The sequence below is a fragment of the Poecilia mexicana genome, unplaced genomic scaffold (genome assembly GCF_051168715.1).
Source record: "Poecilia mexicana isolate PSO_F unplaced genomic scaffold, ASM5116871v1 scaffold_23, whole genome shotgun sequence".
NCBI lineage: Eukaryota > Metazoa > Chordata > Actinopteri > Cyprinodontiformes > Poeciliidae > Poecilia > Poecilia mexicana.
The window spans coordinates 22,084,687-22,102,515 of record NW_028263392.1 but is presented as its reverse complement, the minus strand read 5'-3'; the positions used below and the strand labels follow the sequence as shown (position 1 = coordinate 22,102,515).

Here is a 17,829-nt window from a genome sequence, read left to right as displayed (position 1 = left end):
TCACAAAAACTACAATGGCAATTCTTCCAGACTCAGAGGAAGGCTTTTTCCTAACCGTCAGGTTCTCTACTGTTCCAGGGCTCAGGAGCAGCTTGAGGATGAGGACTGCTTCACAATAATAGTGAAACCTTGTTTTTTCGACCTCTGTGACATGCCGTCCTTCCTTTATGTTTTTAATGATCCCTTCCATCTCCTCCTGCGCCCTCAACAGGACGCGCTGGCAGTCTGCGAGGACAGTTTGACGGCCGATAACAAGCTTCGGGTGGGAACTGCATCACGGCAAGAGAAAAATCACAAAACCAGTTACATTATTTCACGTCAACACCAGCGGCTGCTTGGATAAAAAGATGAAGGTCGGGAGCTTTGCTGTCTCTTGCCTTTTTCTTTGCTTCGCCTCCCGCAGCTTTGCGGCTCCGGACCTGAGCGCTTGGCAAAATGCGTCGCAGACGGCAGCATCCTCTTCCCCCCACAGCTCTTTTAGAAAATGGGTGAACCGCAGCATGTTTCCCAAATACTGTCTGATGCTGGTTGTTCCAATTTTTGCCAACTGCAACTTTTTGACGTAGTCCTCCACCTTTTCTGGTTTCTGGAGGAAAGCCGCAGTCACTCTGGAGGCCTCCTGGGACGGCTGAAGGTACGCCACCCACCGGCACACCACAGAAATCTGAGGGAAGGACGCCCCAACACACACACACGCACACACGCGCACGCACGCACACCTGTGTGAACCTGTGTGTACCGCAGCCTTAAACGGCCTGCCGGACTCTTGCAAGACAAGAAGTCGTGCAAAATTTTCAAAGAATTTTTACCTCCTGCTTCGTGTTTGCGATTTTACATTTATCTTGTAAATGTTCCACAAAGCGCCGTATAATGGGATCATCCCTATATGTTATATAGCCCCATCTCTTTGGGGGCCCTGCGGAGACCTTTGGCTGTGGTGGCTCTGCAACAGAGAAAAAGGCCAGGAAGATACATCACAACAACTGCCAAAGAGAAAGACAGAGAGAAAAGGGGCTTGTGAGAGACTTGCCTGTGCATGGGACTGGACCCCTCTCCATCCTTGCTGTTCGAAGATGCCTCCTGCACCCCTGCAGCTTCCTGCTCCTCTTCCCTGGGAGAGAGAGGTGCTATCGCAGCCTCTGCTGATTCCCTCAGAGCCGAAAGCTCATTCTCCTCTGGCAAGTTCAATACTATAAATTTGTGGTCAAGAAGCCGTTGGAGAAGGCTGTATCTTCCCACCGGTTCTGGACACCACTGCTGTATTTCGCAGTAGTCCCACACCCGACCCTTTTTGCTCCAGGTCCTCTGCGACGCCCTGGCTGCCGCCAACTTCCCTTTTCTGGCCTCGTCAGACTGACCTGCCATGCACCGCCTCGCTAAATGTGTAGCGATGTATCTCTGGGGCTCGTTGCATATCGGGGCAGTGTATGACGCAGCGGTCAGCTCTCCTGTGGTACACAACAGCAAGAGGACAGGGAGAAAGAGAAAAAGGGGAAAAAAGCACCAGAAAAAAAGGAAAATGGCAAGGGCTTTAATTACACGTATGCCACGAGAGGCGTGCATTGATCAAAACGTACTGATGCGTTACGAAACGCTAAGCCGTCGTGAGTTCGGCTTCGAAAAGGTTACTCCTGAAAGTCCCTACTTCGAATCAGCAGGCCTGATCACGGGACCAGCGGAGCACTTACCTAAACTATAAACTTACCTAAACTATAAACCTATCTATTCTAAACCTACCCTTTAGGAATAAATCTGCTTTGCTAGTGAAATGCTAAGAGCAAAAGAGACGCTTGCAGCCCGGCTTTAGGAAAAAAAATAAAAATTATTTTCTTAGAAACGTAAACGAGCTACGCTTAGCCTGGCGGTGGGGCTAGCAAAGCATGGCGGGCCGCCAGGCTTATAATACACTGGGGGAAACCCTGCACCTGCAGAAGCAAAGAGTAGTCACTTCTTTGGTGTTGTGGACATGACTCTGTGTGCTCCCAATGATCTAAAAGATAAGGGTTTGGGTGTTGGGAGGTGGAAACCACAACAAAAAGAGAATTAAATTAAACCATGAATCATCAAAAATCAGAACACATGTCAAACAGAGCATCCATAAATAGATGTGGCTCCAGCGGTCTTCTGGAGCCACATCTATTCACATTCTGGTTTTTTACAGGATGTGGAGGAAAAATGTCAGTATTTTCTATTGCACTTTTGGATCATTTATCTTTTATCCTTAGCTTAGCCTCTGTACCTGGAGGTCCCAGAACTCGCTGGAGTTCTCCCAGTGTCACCAGTAGACTGAAGCCCTACCTGTGACGAGTGTTTGAATTAAAAAGAAAGAAAATCTTTCTTCATCACCTCCACTTCTTCTGCCTGGGATCAAATGTGAGCAAAGGAGACTTGGTAAAACCAGATCTGACATCTCGGCTGCTCTGGGAAACGGTCCATTTGGTAAAGGGTGTCCAAAGTCGATCCCCGAGGCCCGGCATCCTGCATGTTTTAGTTCTCTCCCTGGTTTAACGCACCTGCATCAAATGATGGCTCATTAACATCGAGATGCTGAAAAGGTTGTTCACTACCAACAGAGAGAACTAAAGCGTGCAGGATGCCGGCCCTCGAGGACCGACTCTGGACACCCCTGATCTAGTGGACAAATGCACAATTTTATTTCAAACCTGCAAGTCTCAACTTCCATCCATCCATCCATTTTCTTCCGCTTCATCCGTTCATTCATTTAAAGCATAAAGATTATTTAACAAAAACATAGTTATTTACAAAAAACACTAAAAAACAAACTATTTACAAGAAAGGAAACTTACAAAAAAAAGGGAAAAATAAAAACAAAGCACTAAAATATATATATAAAAAAGAAAACTATTTAGAAAAATAACAAAATGAACTATTTACAAAAGTTTTCAAAGAAAAATTTCCCAAACTACTGGCTTTGGGAAGCTCGGCTCTGTGCCATCCTTAACTGTACCACGAGCCAAGAGAGTCATGTCCGGGACAGCCCGCTGGCCCTCAAGCGGCTGTCCCTGACATATTTTAAAAACAGTGAAATGTTCACCACCATCTTGTGGATGGTGGTGGAGGCGTAGCCCTGCCGTCTGAGATAGGCCGGGTAGCTGCAGAACAAAGGTCAATGTTGTCATTTGCACTTTAAATTGTATTCCATCTGCTTCAATTGAACGCCAAGCGGTTCTGTGGAAGTAGGAGCACTGTACTCACCCACAGACCTTTTCCACCCGGTCCAGGAAGGCCAGGTCCTGGCCCCCGGCGTGGGCCGGCAGGTCTGCCAGCAGGTACCGGCAGAACCTGCCGGCGTGACTCCTGGCCTGCTGCGCGTTGTTAAAGCGATTCCTCCAGCCCCTCCTTGCTCCCAAAGAAACTTTTTCAAAGTCGCCCAGAACGACCTCTGTGGGAAGAGAGTCCTGTTTAGATTCATCAATTTGAGGTCTGATTTTAAAATACTTTTGTTTTGGTGGTTTATCTTGGAAACGGTTCCCATCGACTTGCCAAAAAACAAGTCAAAATTGTTCTGGACGCCCAAACGATAGCGTCCAAAATTAAGCAAAAATAAGCTCGTTTTTCCATTAGCAATGGCAACTATCTCACATAGGAAGGACCTGTCTCTGGAACGGCCCAAAACTAACCAAGTTACTACCCCGAGACTGTACGGTGGACTCGGTTGAATTTGGAGGGCCGGTCGAAGGCCGCACACAGGGCCAAATTAGCAGCATTGAATTAAAGCTGCCGTTTCTTCCGCCTCTCTGCGCAGTGCAGCAGATTACCTCATCGTGCAGGGCCGGTCCAAGGCTGCATGAGGCCTGGAGCAGAATCTGACTCATAGGGGTCCCTTTTGTTGCTAAAAACATCAGCACCTTGTTGAGACGCTTTACCAAGGCCGAGAAAGAGTCACACGCTGTTAGACAAAGGGCCCATAGTAAAGAGTTACATTTTTGATTCTGTTAGACACTAAGGTCCATTTCTCACAAGACGCTGCAGACTTTTTTAGAAACTCTTCTCGGATGTAATGGTAAAGCGTCTCCTTTCGGCGCTGAAAGTTAATAAAATAAGTAAAGTCTGAAGGCTTTTCTTGGCTGATTTTATGCTCCGTGTGTCAATACAAATTATGATTCATCGATTGAGATTCTCGTTCTCAACAACCTCCAACAGCTTCTGTGTTAGATTTAGTGACACATGGCAGAAGGGAGTAGATTAATTGGCCAGCATAAAAAGCAAAAAGTCATAATCGCAGTTTACCAATTTTGTATTTGTAAATTCAAAGATTGACAGCATCAGATTGCTGCTACGGTAACAAAACAAAACTATAATAACTACATTAACTATGAGTGTTCTTTGAAGTTTTACAAAGTCAGCTTGCCAGCTCCCTAAAATCTGGCATTTGAATGTTAAATCATTTAACATCTTTTTTTTTTTACTTACGCGTGCCTAAACAATTGAATAAAATTTAACAGCATTGATAATCTCTATAAACAAATGTTACATTTATGTGGTCCGTTTGAAAAGATTAGCGTTTACTGAAGGCCCGATTTGTTTAATTTGGATTAAACAGAAGTGCAAATTTGTTGTTTTTAGACTAGCTGTGGGTCTAAATAGCATTTCACTGGAGATCTTTTCCCGTAACATACAATTACACAGTAACACTTTGACATTTCCTGTCAACTTGACACCTTTTAGTAGGAAAAACACGGTGGACCGCTGCTTTACCAGCTGTCCGGTCGCTCCGTCTGTCTTTTTTACTGCAGTGAGCCTCAATGATGTAGCCAAACTCCGCCAAGTACGGCACTGTTTTTGCGCCACGTTAGATTCGTCGGGTTGACGCATTTTGACCTGCTTCGATTTTCCCCCGCAACACGCAAACTTCCCCATTCGCTCGGTGCGTTGCATTTCCACATCGCTAAGGATTTGTTGCTACGCGTTTGGGCATTGTGAAGGAAAGAGGAGACCAGCTGCAAAAGCAGGCTGCTGCGAAATGAGAAGCAGGTGATCGGTGTCGGCAACAAGAGACAATGACGCATTAGATGCATTCTCACTGATTATTGCCATAAAGGTTCTGGAATTATTTTTTTCTGTTTGGATGAGAAAAAGTTAGACACATTACCTTACAGCGGAGGGCGCTGCAGGTCCGCCTCCGCGCCTGCATCGGCAGCCGGAACGGCCCCCCCACCCACCGCTCCCACGGCTGCGAGGAGCCGTCAGCTGCCTCTGCACCCCGGCGACGGCGTTCTGGAGCTCCGTTAGTTGCTGGACGAGCTGGTTCTGGTCCATCGGCGCGGCGGGCGGCATGCAAGGACCAGGAGCTTCACCCTAAAAGGTTGGAGACAATTCAGCAGGTAACGGAAAAATTTAGACTTGGTTTACGACGTGCAAAACAAATGTAACGTCCATACGTGGACACTCACTCGGTCTGGACTGCTGCCAGGCGTGGAGCTCAGCAGCGCCATCCAGCTGGCGGCGGCCGCCGCCGTGTCGTCCAACTAGTGCACGGGGAAAAGATTTGACGAGCGTGAAAAAACAGGGACATTTCTCAAGTCTATATAGAAAGACAGACACACACACACACAAAGAAAGACAAAGACACAGAAACACACGCACGCACACAAACGCATATATAAGATTTGAATGATTCACTTTTCACACAAAATCCTAAAACGAGTGGAAAAAAAAAATCGATCTCAACCCGTTTGACACACCACATTTGATTCCATAATGAATCAGATAAGGTGAGGCGTGCAGGTGAAAAGCCGTTAGCAAAAACAAAACACCACGGGAGCCAATGTGATCCTGTGAGCTTCGGGAGAACCAGATGTGTGTGTTTGTTTGTGTTTGTTTTACATTTGATATTTTGAGTGTTGACATTAGCGTAATTCTGTTGTCACGTGGTAGAATCTGAGAACTTGAAATGTTAGCTTTTCTGAAGAATATCAATTAGAAAAAAAATTTAAATGTAATAAAAAATAACAGGGCAGCATTTATCCACACTCAGTTTTCATGTAATTTTGTAAAAAAAAAATCAATCAGAAAAAAAAACAAACAAGAAAGAAACACCAGCAAAACCGTAGGAAATTTCTCCCATGTACTAGAATTGTTTAAATTCCAACCATCACTATCAAACTCTAACCAAATTAATTTGTTCCTTAAAAAAAAGCCCTTCTAATAAAGCTTCTTAAAAAAAATCCGATTTGACCATTATTTACTTACGCTCTGGAAGTGTCTGGCAGAAGGGAAAACACCGAAAACATTTAGTTTGCTACCAACTGTAGCAACCTGCTGTCTTCCAGATCTCAAGACATTTACTAAAATTCAAACCAACCTCCCTGAAATTAGACCAAAGAGCCATTCTAGTGCCATCATACACCGCAAGACCTCTAGAATGCTCAGTTTTAAGTGGTCCCAAGAAAGGTATGACCACATTAAAAAAGCCTTTTCCTCACAGAGGAGTTTTAGATTTAAATAAAAAGATGAACTGTGGTAACTGGTGCAGACCTGCTTTACAACCGCGGCAAAACACATACATTTTGAATATTTCAGAAACAGTGATAGTTGTTTAATTTATTTTAAATTAAATAAATTATTTCTAAGAAAATAATTTTTATTTTTTTTCCTAAAGCCGGGCTGCAAGCGTCTCTTTTACTCAGCACAGCCAGCAGGGGGAGCAGTTCAACAGGGCACACCCCATTGTGAGTCATGGTGCTGATTTTCCACATGTCTCTAAGCTAATTCTAAGTCATCTAGTTTGACAGAGGACCTCATGCTTATCACAATTGTATATGGTTTGTTGGGGATTCCAGTAAAAACAGGCAAACTATAAGCTAAAATATGAAGCCCCATAATGCAATGCATTCTGGGTAATGCTGAAGGAAATTTTAAAGTCCATTTCTGACATTCAGAATGGTGTTAACAAACATTTCTGGCAACTAGGATTAGTATGATCTTCTCTTTAGTTTCTCTCCTGTTACTAGTTTTATTTGATCATTTTTATTGACACCCACCCTAACTCTGTAATCTTGAGTCATCACTTGCTGCGCCGCTTAATCATCATGTGATTTACCAGATTTGCCACTCAGAAGCTCTTTATTGTCTTATCCTGATTCAAATAAAGTTTGTTGCTCTGGTTTTCCTGCAACCTGCGCATCGTTTTCTTTTTCTTTTTCTTCCCTACAGTGCGGAGCTGTCAGGAAGCGTATCGATGGGATACTGACGTAAACCTTTTAAAACAGCGGAAAAAATCCCGGAATTATGATGATTAAAATTTAAAGGTGCTGGTACTACCGTTGCATACCGGGCATCTGTGTTAATGCTATAAAATTAACGCTGTCTATCGTGGTATCACCCAAACATAAAAGGATTGTTTATTATTTTTCAGAGGGACACACAGTGAGGGTATCATGATTTTACTCATTACATGTTTATGCACTTTTCTGTTGTCCTTCCATGAAAATGTGCAGCATTAAGTATAAGTATAAAACACTTAATATAAGTTGCTGCTTTGACATGACAGAACTGCCAAAACATGTGTACAAAAATCCTCAATAAAACATAAAATATTTGAAAATCAGAGAGCAGACAAAGTGAATCACAGCAACGTCATCAGCCGGTGAGACGCTGAACTGATGCGGTGAAGCTACTAGTAGCAGGAGCTACAAGCTACAAACACTGAATAGAAGAAGAAGAAGAAGAAGAGCTGCCATCGATACAGTTGCTGCCAGGCACGATTTAATGTTACAAATTTAAGGTCTAATTCTAACCCTTTAGCAAGTAGCTCAAAGTCTAAACTGGTATTGTTGTGCATATAAGGTGTAAAATTTACCTTCAAGCAAACTCTTCCCTTTTGTAATCATTTCTGCCAGCGCCCCCTGCCGTCCTCTGAACGCCCCCTGGGGGGCGCTACCGCCCCGTGGAGAAACGCAACTCTATATCAACATTTAGCGACATCTAATTTATACTTTTTTCTGTTTTCTCTTTCCTTTGGTTTTCCTTTGGTTTATTGTTTTATGTCCTTCAAATTCATGTAAAGCACTTTGAACTGCCTTGTTGCTGAAAATGTGCTAAATAAATAAAATGACCTTAATGTGAAACAGAATTCGTCTGTTGACTGACCGGGTCATTCTCTGAATTCGGTGCATTTTGTGTCCCACAGGTTGATCTCAAAGATTTTCATGTAATGCAAACCACAATTTTTGGAGAAAATCAAGAAATATAAATATCCATGTCTTGGTAATGTAACATGCAAATATATTTTAAAAATCATGTTTTGAAAAATGTTATGGCTTGTTGAAGCGCAGAGATCAGCCAAATGAGCATGTCCCCACTGACCAATGTTAAGTTTTCACTGAATAGAAAACAAATAAAAATAGCCAATAACTGCAAGTTATTTCTGCTAATATAAACACTTTTAGGTTTACTTTAACCCAAACAAAAGAAATATGAGAAAAATACATACTTTATAAAATAGCACCTTTTTCATAGGTGCTATAAAAAAAGATTCAAATGACTTGAATAAGTCATTTATTCCAGCCAAATGACTTTATTCAAGTCATTTGGCTGGAATAAAATATATTCCAGCCAAATGACTTCAGTTTTGTTCAACCAACCCCTCCTTTTTCTAAATCTGCACCCTGGAAGTGACGCCACTAAAAGTCTCTTCCTGCTCACAGTTAGGAAAGCTTCTTACCTAAATCTTCTACCTCGTGACGTTCAACAAAACAGTTGAAGCTGAACAAAAACGGCTCAAGTACCGTTTTTGTACTTTAACTAAAAACAGCGGTTTTGGTACATTAGACTGTTAAGTCAGCCAGACTGTTCAACACAGACTGATCAATTTTTACAATGGGTTCAACTCTGCAATGCGACACATTATGATTTTTTTTAACAGCAGCAAATATTAAACTAATATTTGTTGGACTATATTCAAAGTTTAAAGAATGAATAAAAAACATTAAAAAGCCTGATTTAATGTTTATTTTTAAGTGTATTTTCATGATTTATGAGAAGCACTTTTACAACAAGTTGGCATATTCTACTTATTTCTAACTAGTCTATTATGATTCAGAAACAAACGGACCCCAAAATGCTTTAACCTGAAGACGTTCAGGCCACTGCAGGAAAACATCACTGCTCAAAGAAAGGATGTCAAAAACTCTGGACACTCACATTAACAAATCACTTTCAAGTTTATTCAGTCCTTGTTTTAAAAATTTGTGGGAAAGTTTTCTACATTTATGTTTATTTCAATAAAAATGACAAAGTAAGCATCAGTTATTGCAGTGGTGATGCAAATATCTTAGTGCAAAGCGCTTTGATGGATTCATTTTAAGGCATAAAGAACTGAAACCTGCAGGCACAAAGCAGGGAAAAATAACCCACAAACTACAAATAAAATAAAAAAACATTTACATTATCATTTACTTCAACATAATTGTTCAATAAATTTTAACTAAGAATGTATGGAACAATTAAAATGTTCAGCAACAGAAAACTTCACCCAACGTTTCCTGCTTTTATTCTGAAACTGCTCAGTTTACAATAATGTCAGTAACCATGCTCCGTAGGAGAGCCACAGACAGGAAGTGACATCACTGCTTCTTGCTGAGTCTCAGGAAGCGCTGGGACTTTTGCCTGACCATGTGGTGCTGCTTCTGGGCGTCCTGAGCGTCCCAGATGGCTTCATGCAGCTTCTGTTGGTGAGAGACCAGACATCACACTGACACACACTTCCTGATCCGTCTCCATGGCAACCCCTCTGAGGACTGCACCTTTCTGTCTTTCATTCACAAACTTTGAGATTTGATGTAAAAAATAAAAAAAGGCAAATAATGGAACTGGAAGGAAAACTTTTTTCAGAAATTAAACTAAATGTGCGTTGTGAATTGAAACCCTTCATTCAGAAACGACTTAATAAATTACATCTAATCTGGTTTCCTTAGAAATTCCAGATCTATGTCTAATGTTTCTGTCTGATCTAAAATCTTTGAGGAAATGGTTGCTAATGAATTATGTGAGCATATAAATAGTAATAAACTGTTGAAAGTTCCTGATGATTTTCTCTTGGCCTCAGATAAAGGACCGGTTCTGGTTCTGTTTGATCTTAGTGCTTGTTCTGATCCAGTTGACCACAGGCTCTGTCCTAGTGGAGAACCACACGGTTCGGTCCAGAGCCTGAATACTTTCTAGACGAGGCTTAAACCTTCGTCTCTGATGAAGCTGAGGTTATCCTGAGCTACCTGTGTAGTCATGCTGTTACAGCCCGCTGCAGGACCAACTGACCACTTCTCTTCACTCTACTACTTTCTCCTACTACTCTAGAATTTTGTGTTATTTGATGTTATTTTAACTTTTATTTTCAGGTTGTCTTTTTTTCTTTCCATAGAAGGTACACCTGGTCTGGTGTTCAGTTCAGATCTGGTACCTGAACGTTTTCCTTCTATAGATGATGCATCTGACCTCAACTCTCAAAAACTATGCAGATGAAAAACTGGAACGTTTTCATCATATTACAGAAACATCTTGCTGAAAAGTTACTTGTAAGTTAATTTTGTCTTATTTCATTTGGACTAAAAACTAGACCAATAATACTTGGTAACATTTTGTGTCTGGTCTGTTTTTGGACTCTTAATGGCTGCTGCTCTGCTTTTCTTCTATGTAGAAAGTACTCCTGAGTCAGAGACGTTTCCTTTTCTGTCTGCTGGGTTTTCTCAAACCTTCAGTCGGCAGACGGCTGCTTCAGTCAGGTTCTGGTTCTGGTTCTACTGGAGGTTTCTTGCTGTTAAAGGCGAGTTTTCCTGTCCACCGTCACCACGTGCATGTAATGTTAAACTGAACTAGATTCTTCATTGTTCTATGAACATATGTTACTAACCTTAAATCTCTGATAACCCTGTTTCTGTAGGTACATTTGTTCCTGCTGTGATTGTTTGAATCTTTTACTAAACCGTCTTGTGAATCAGCTCTTGGTAAAACGGAATCAGAACTGATGGATGTTTTAAAGTTAAAGATTTTTCCTCTGGGATTAAACTGACCTGGGCAGAATTTGGGTCTTTGAACCGGATCGTTCTGACGGGCTCCTGGTTTTTAGGAAGCATCAGTTTATGGATCTCCTGAAAGAAACAAGAGAGACAGGAACCAATCAGGGAATGGAACCTCCAGACAGGAAGTGATGTCACTGTGTCTGTATCTAACCTCAGTGTTTCTTAAATATTTGGATGTTTCTCTTCTCTGTTGCACAATTAACATACATGAAGCTAATAATAAGTGAAGTTAAAGTTTATTTCTGTAGCACATTTCCAGCAGCCTCAGTTCTTCACAACAAAATCACAGGTAGATTAACGATAAAATAGAAAATTAAGTTTAGCAAAAACAATAATAAGATTATAACATTGGCAGGAATACCAAAAGCTAATGGCATGAATGAAAAGCAAACAGTATTGAGTTTTAGCTGCAGCGATGTCCTTCCTCCTTTTCTCTTCAGCCGGAGTTGAAGGAGGAAAGACGAGTTTCAGTCTGGAGTTCAGCAGCCAGAGGGAGACGATCCACAGAGAGGCTCCGTCTGCTTTGGGACGGACGGGAAAAGCTGCAGCCGACCTCAGGGCTCCGGGTGGCTGTAGGGCTGCTAGAGCTCACTTCAGCACGAACGACCCAAAAACTCTTAAAAACCATCAATGAAACCTTAAATGTGATCCGAAGGCAGCAGGGAGCCAGTGAAGGGGAGCCGGGGTCACAGATTCACGCCTCCTAGTTTTGCTCAGCAGACGAGCTGCAGCATTTCGTTTGCTCTGCTAAAAGCCTCAGAACAAACAGTTACAATCATCTAAACGGCAAAATCAGACTTTATCTTAGCAAAGGTCCTCAGCTGAAAGAAACCGGCTTTGATAGCAGCGCTAACATGCTAACCAAATTTAACACAGGATCAACAATCACACCCAGATTTTTCACAAATGGACGACAGAAGGAGGACGGGGGACCAACCAGGGGGCCACGTCCAAGAGAGGACAGCAGCGACCAAACACAGTCTCAGCTTTTCAGTTCGACAAGATGAGAGAAACACAGAATCAAGCATCAACACGGGCAATCCCTACCACAGTGAAAGATTTACAGATTCCATCGATTCTGTCACGCTGCACATCTGCTGGAGATGCTGTGAGATCAAACTTATGTTGATCTTGCATCTTTGGCCTCCTAACAGAACAGACGACCTTCAGGGCTGGACAGCTGAGAAACCCTGATCCCTGAAGCTAAACAGAAGCTGCAATGTCCAACCATCTGTAAGTTCAACCAGCTGAGACTCCAAGCTTAGGAGGCACAGACATGAAGTTCAGTGGAGAGGTGAGGTTTAGCAACAACATGCCAGCAGCACCGTTACCTTGCAGTAAATCCTGAGCTCTGATCCGGAAACCGCCGGAGGACGGTGGAAGTTCTCAAACCAGCATTCCCAGTCAGTAGTGAGGTGACCCAGCAAATCGATCTCCTTCACACAGAAGACGCGCCTAAACAACGACAAGCAGAACTGCGTCACACAGCGCTACCGAGCTAGGCTCTGTGTGCTGCTGGCCGTTCGGGCGGCTCCACCTGTTGGTGACGATGATGTTGGACTTCCTGTGGCCCGGGGTCGGACTGCAGCTTCTGAACACTTCACCGTCCAGATGTTTGATCCTCTGCAGACACAGAAACACAAACACTCCTGCAAAACAGTTCCTGTTGCTGTTCAGCAACAGGCAGAGAGTCACTGAAGACTGAGCTTACCTCAACCAGTTCATCTCCCAGTAACCAACCAGTACAGCCCAGTTCACTCTGCTGCTTCCACCGAAGCAGAGAGGGGGAGCAAACAGGAGCAGCTGATCAGATCGTCAACGCACCGATCGTTAACGCACCGATCGTCAACGCACCGATCGTCAACGAACCGATCGTCAACGCACCGATCGTCAACGAACCGATCGTCAACGAACCGATCGTCAACGAACCGATCGTCAACGCACCGATCGTCAACGCACCGATCGTCAACGCACCGATCGTCAACGAACCGATCGTCAACGAACCGATCGTCAACGCACCGATCGTCAACGCACCGATAGTCAACGAACCGATCGTCAACGAACCGATCGTCAACGAACCGATCGTCAACGCACCGATCGTCAACGCACCGATAGTCAACGAACCGATCGTCAACGAACCGATCGTCAACGAACCGATCGTCAATGCGTCTCTACTAAACCAGTTTTGCTGCTCTACAGGTTGCAGGTGCTGCAACACAATGTCAGCAACTTCTGCTGCTCATCAGCCTGGGAAGGGTCAAAGGTCATTTCTGAACTACTTTGAGTCCATCATCCTCCAAAGAGGGAAACTCTCAGACATCTCAGCAGGTTCAGAGGTCAGAGGTCAGAGCATGAAGCTCAGAGAAATGACCAGAAACCAAAAGCTCTATAGGCCTCAGTTAGCAGGTTAAAGGTCAAAGGTCATGTCACACTGAAAGCCTCTTCTGTCTAGGCACAAGTTGGCCACTGCACTGAGGTTAGAAGAGACGAGGCTTCTGAGACGGTGTCCTCTGGACAGACGAGACCAGAGAGGAGACGTTGGACAAGATGGAGAAAAGCAGAAACAGCACAGTGGTGGAGGTATTATGATCGGGGCTGCAGCCTCCGAATGGACCGGGATCTGCTCTACAGACCAAAGTTTTCTAGAGTCTGTCTGTAAAGCTGCTGATGAAGAACAGAATGGCCATAAGAAAAAAGAACCAAGATGTTGCAACGCCGTCCTGCAACGTTTAGAAGCATCCTGACCCCAACAGACCAGGGTCAGACTGAACAGGCCTGCTAACGAGCCGTTCTTTGGATTCAGGTGTGTTGGAGCAGGGATGCATCTGGAAGTTGTAGGATGGCAGCTCTGGAGGACTGGACTTGAGCACCCCTGGTCTAGTCAAAGTCCAGCCGTCATCCAAACTGAAATACTTTGCTGGGACCTTCAGAGATCTCAGCAGAACCTGTTCAGAGTTCTGGAGCTGGAGGAGCTTCAAGACTTTATGGATTATGGGATGACAAAATGCTTGATAGAAGAAAACAAGTTTCACATATTTTTATTAAACTTTGAACACAAACTGATGACGGAGCCAGTTTCACAAGAAGGTTAACGTTTCGATCCAATACGACCGTGTGGAGATCCTGACATTAACATCTAATACTTTAAAGCAACATCATGATGAATTTATTTATATAAAATAAGTCTAGAGTTGGCTCCTCTCCACTGGCTTTAAATGAACTACAAATGATTAGAAACCAAAAGTAAAAAGCAGAGAGAGTTTAGAAAAAACAAGATGGGAGTAAAAATGTTTGGTTTGCATGCATGGAAATCTGATCTCCATTTAATATTCAGATTTCAACATTTATAAATATCTGTAGATTAACGAGGATTATATCAAAGAACCATGAAACTGACGGGGTTAATGTTCATCACCAGCCAAGTCCTCCTCCGGCTGCAGGAAGGAAGCAGAAGAAGAAGAAGAAGAAGGTTAGAATTATTCCACCTCAAATTTCCTCTGATCTGGTGAAGTGAAGCCAGTGATTCACGATGAGAAAAAGAGCCGAGGAAGAGGAGGGGGAGATGAAGGACATGGGAGCAGAAATGCAGAGGAAACATTGACAGGGTGGTTTACAGGTTCTGCCATTGTTAGTTACTACTAGTAGTAACATTATTACTAGTAGTTGTAGCAGTAACACTACTAGTGATAGTATTTTTATGAGTTTTCTAGATTATTACTAAAGTTTCTCTCACTGTGATTCAATATTTCAAACATATTTTTTCTAAACCAGGTCAAGGTTCTGTAGAACCCTGATTAACTTTTTCAGCAAGCAAATACACTGAGCAGAAATATAAAGGCCCGTCAGATATTGTTGCCATGTGGAGTTAATTGTAAATAAGCATTTGCTGACATTTTCTTGTTCAAAACTAATATTTCTCTTGGTTTGTGTATAATGTTTAGTCCAGTTTGCTGTCAGTGAGCATCACTCAGTGAGTTATTTACTCAGTGCATTGTGGGACATGTCCACTGGGTAGATGAAAACAACTGGACAATAAAAGGCCCCAACAGGTCACATGATGTCTCCAGTCATAAAGCCTCAGATGTTCTGTGGAGCCGTTGGCGTGTTGGATGCAGGACGTCCAGCAGAGCAGCAGCTCCGGTATCGGACCGCCGGCCGTTTCAGAGCTGGTTTCCAACAGACTGCAGATCCTCCTCATCTCGTCTGACCGACTCCAGATCGCCACATCGGCTCGTCCATCGGAGGATCGGCTCAGACCAGCGACACAGCTGATCGGTCTGAACAGACGCATCAGACCTCAGACTGTCTGTAACCGCTACGGGAAGCCGACTGGGTCAGAATCAGACTCCTCATCCTGACCCCGATCATGACTGTCAATCCGCTACAAACGGCCGAACCACGATATCAATGCCGATATGAAGATCAGTAATTACTGAAAATATAGTTTGAGTTTCTCTAGATATTGCGTAACCCAAATGTTCATAAAACTGACATTTGACACGGGGCTTATATTTCTGTTCAGTGTAGCTTATAAATACAACACAGTAGATATTATTAGATAACGTATCTGGGCTGATGCAACCTGCATTGAGACAACTGATCATTGTCTTAGATTTACCTCAAAACTGGAAAAGTTGAGACTTTTTGGTGAATTAGATTTTCTGAATCTAAAATGTTCTGTTTGCCAAAGACTAACATGAAGAGTTGCAGTTCCAGTTTCTTCCTCTCTGTGTCCTCGCAGCTGCTGGGCTGATTTAGAAGAATTTCTTCTTCTGCAGTTTCCTGTCCAGCAGCAGCTCCTCTACAATCCTAACCTTCTTTCCTCGGGTTTCCTCTGAAGCGAACGGCTCTGTTGTGGTTTTTCTGGACCTCTAACTGGATTCTTCTTCAGGTTTGTTGGTTTATTTCAAAGTTTTTAACTTTAAAAACTTTCTGGAGAAGGAACCTTTTGACCCGGTTAACCCTTCTGGGCGGGATGTGTCGCCGGCGACACATCCAAATTTGCAGTACCGTAATTCCGCCACACGTAGCGCTATCTGAAAAATTCCAACGGTTTCTGAAAGGGGAGGCGTTGCCCTTTCCAGCAAGTATCGGGTTAATACAGCAACTTCACAGCTGCAGCTGCAGAGAGGTAATTAATCCGGGGGGCACTCGTTTAATAGACGGCATATTGCGAAAATAACTTGCTGGATATTGAAAGTTCCAGTTGCTATCGATACATGGGTAAGTATATCATCTCACAGGACATTTAAAGAACTACTTACAATTAAAATAAGGAACGTTTATTTAGGCAGACGCTTGAAACTCCGGCGTAAAAGGGTTAAAGTGTCGGTACACACCAGATGTTGGTGTGGAACATCAGACCGTCTGCTCCTCTAGGTTCCCTCTGACCTTTAACCTCATGCAGGAAAACATGCCTTGTTGCTATGGAAACAGAGAAGAGTCTAACCTGGTAGAGGTCGAAACCCTGCGACTCCGTCAGGTCATAAGGTCGGATGATCCCGTCCTCCCGGATCAGACGGGCCGGCCGGAGTTTGGTCACCTCCTCTGTCGCCTCGGCCGCTCTGACACACACACACACACACACACACACACACACACACTTGAATGAGCGGTTCAGAGTGGTGTGGAGTCGCAGCCCTGCTCAAGCGGACTGACGGTTCTGATCCAGACTCTGAGCCGAGCCCAGTCATGCTGCAGCTGCTGCTCTCAGGTAAGGCTCACCTGGTGGGGCCTCTGCAGGGGCAGCGTGAAACTTCAACAGGTTATTTATGGGTCACATGACAGATGGCCCCTCCAACCAGGAGAGGAGACATTATTTCAGCTCCTTCCATCTGATCTCAGTGGGAATTTGTTCACTTTGACATCATCATTATTTTTTATCAACATTTAAATTCATTTGCACAAAATCTCAAGATTTAATTTGAAAACAGAAACTCCTCAGAAGCTCCATAAACATTTATGCACCAAAACTTTTAGTAGTTCCGCAAAACGGCAACAGACAGAGCAGCTGTTAGTGAGAACCATGCAACCCAGAACCAATCAGAACCATTCAGACCCGTCGGACCGCCGTCCCCTGAGGTCAGACCAACACCGGTTCTGACTGCAGTGAACATCGGACCATCCATCGGGTCGTCCAGGAGCACTTCAGCCTCCTTTCAGTCGATGGCGATGGTTTTAATTCGTAGGGAAGTCAACGAAGAAGAAAAGGCGCCGACAAGTTTTCATGCAGTTGTCGTTGTGCTCCGGCAGGCGGGACAGGAAGTTCTCCTCAGGGGGCGTGGCCAAACAACATGCTGACAGAGGGGCGGAGCCACAAGCGGCGAGTTGGACCCGGTGCACAAAACACGATGCTGTGACTTACTGTCGGTGTGCAGCATCACTTAACATGCAAACATCTGCAGCTGGTTAAAGCTCAGCTCCATCAAGTCAAACAGCAACTTGATTGAACAGCAGCGATGGACAGAGCACAGCTCCAACAGTTCAGGTGGGATACTCACACCCCAAACAGCGAAGAACACAAAGAACAGAAATCCCAACAACCACAGCAGACAGAAAACAAAAGCAGAAAAATGTGAAAATTAGAGACGGCAACAACATTTAGACGCCCACAGGAAGTTCCCGGAGGAAACGAATCTCACCTCTGGATGCCCTGCAAGGTGCTGCTGGCCATGTCCACGATGCCGCCGGTGGGCCGCGCCACCACGCCCACCAGGCCCTTCCCGATGCCCTTAAAGAAACCGGCCGCGCCCTCCTTCTTGGCCCCTGCGGACAGAAACACAGGCTGGCT

The 17,829-nt window shown here is 44.0% G+C and overlaps 1 protein-coding gene and 1 pseudogene across 5 annotated transcripts in view; both read right to left on the bottom strand.

Moving 5' to 3' along the window:
- Positions 1-1,531, bottom strand: part of LOC148152636 (uncharacterized) — a 13,911-nt pseudogene extending 12,380 nt beyond the window's left edge. Inside the window, exons 1-3 of the transcript XR_015762237.1 lie at positions 810-1,531; positions 318-664; positions 56-269 (exon numbers count right to left, since the gene is read on the bottom strand). The product of XR_015762237.1 is annotated as an uncharacterized LOC148152636 (transcript). The remainder of the gene's footprint in view (positions 1-55; positions 270-317; positions 665-809) is intronic.
- Positions 1,532-9,166: 7,635 nt separating this feature from the next.
- Positions 9,167-17,829, bottom strand: part of vps13c (vacuolar protein sorting 13 homolog C) — an 88,103-nt gene continuing 79,440 nt past the window's right edge. For 3 of the 4 annotated variants that reach the window (XM_088003235.1, XM_088003232.1, XM_088003233.1), the window contains 6 exons: positions 17,681-17,804; positions 16,489-16,603; positions 12,577-12,662; positions 12,371-12,494; positions 11,031-11,108; positions 9,167-9,689 (listed from right to left, as the gene is read on the bottom strand). In XM_088003235.1, coding sequence (XP_087859361.1) covers positions 9,588-9,689; positions 11,031-11,108; positions 12,371-12,494; positions 12,577-12,662; positions 16,489-16,603; positions 17,681-17,804 — 629 coding nt within the window. In that variant the 3' untranslated portion in view covers positions 9,167-9,587. Of the gene's footprint in view, positions 9,690-11,030; positions 11,109-12,370; positions 12,495-12,576; positions 12,663-14,061; positions 14,474-16,488; positions 16,604-17,680; positions 17,805-17,829 lie in introns of those variants that run through there. The other variant, XM_088003234.1, reaches the window with a different exon arrangement.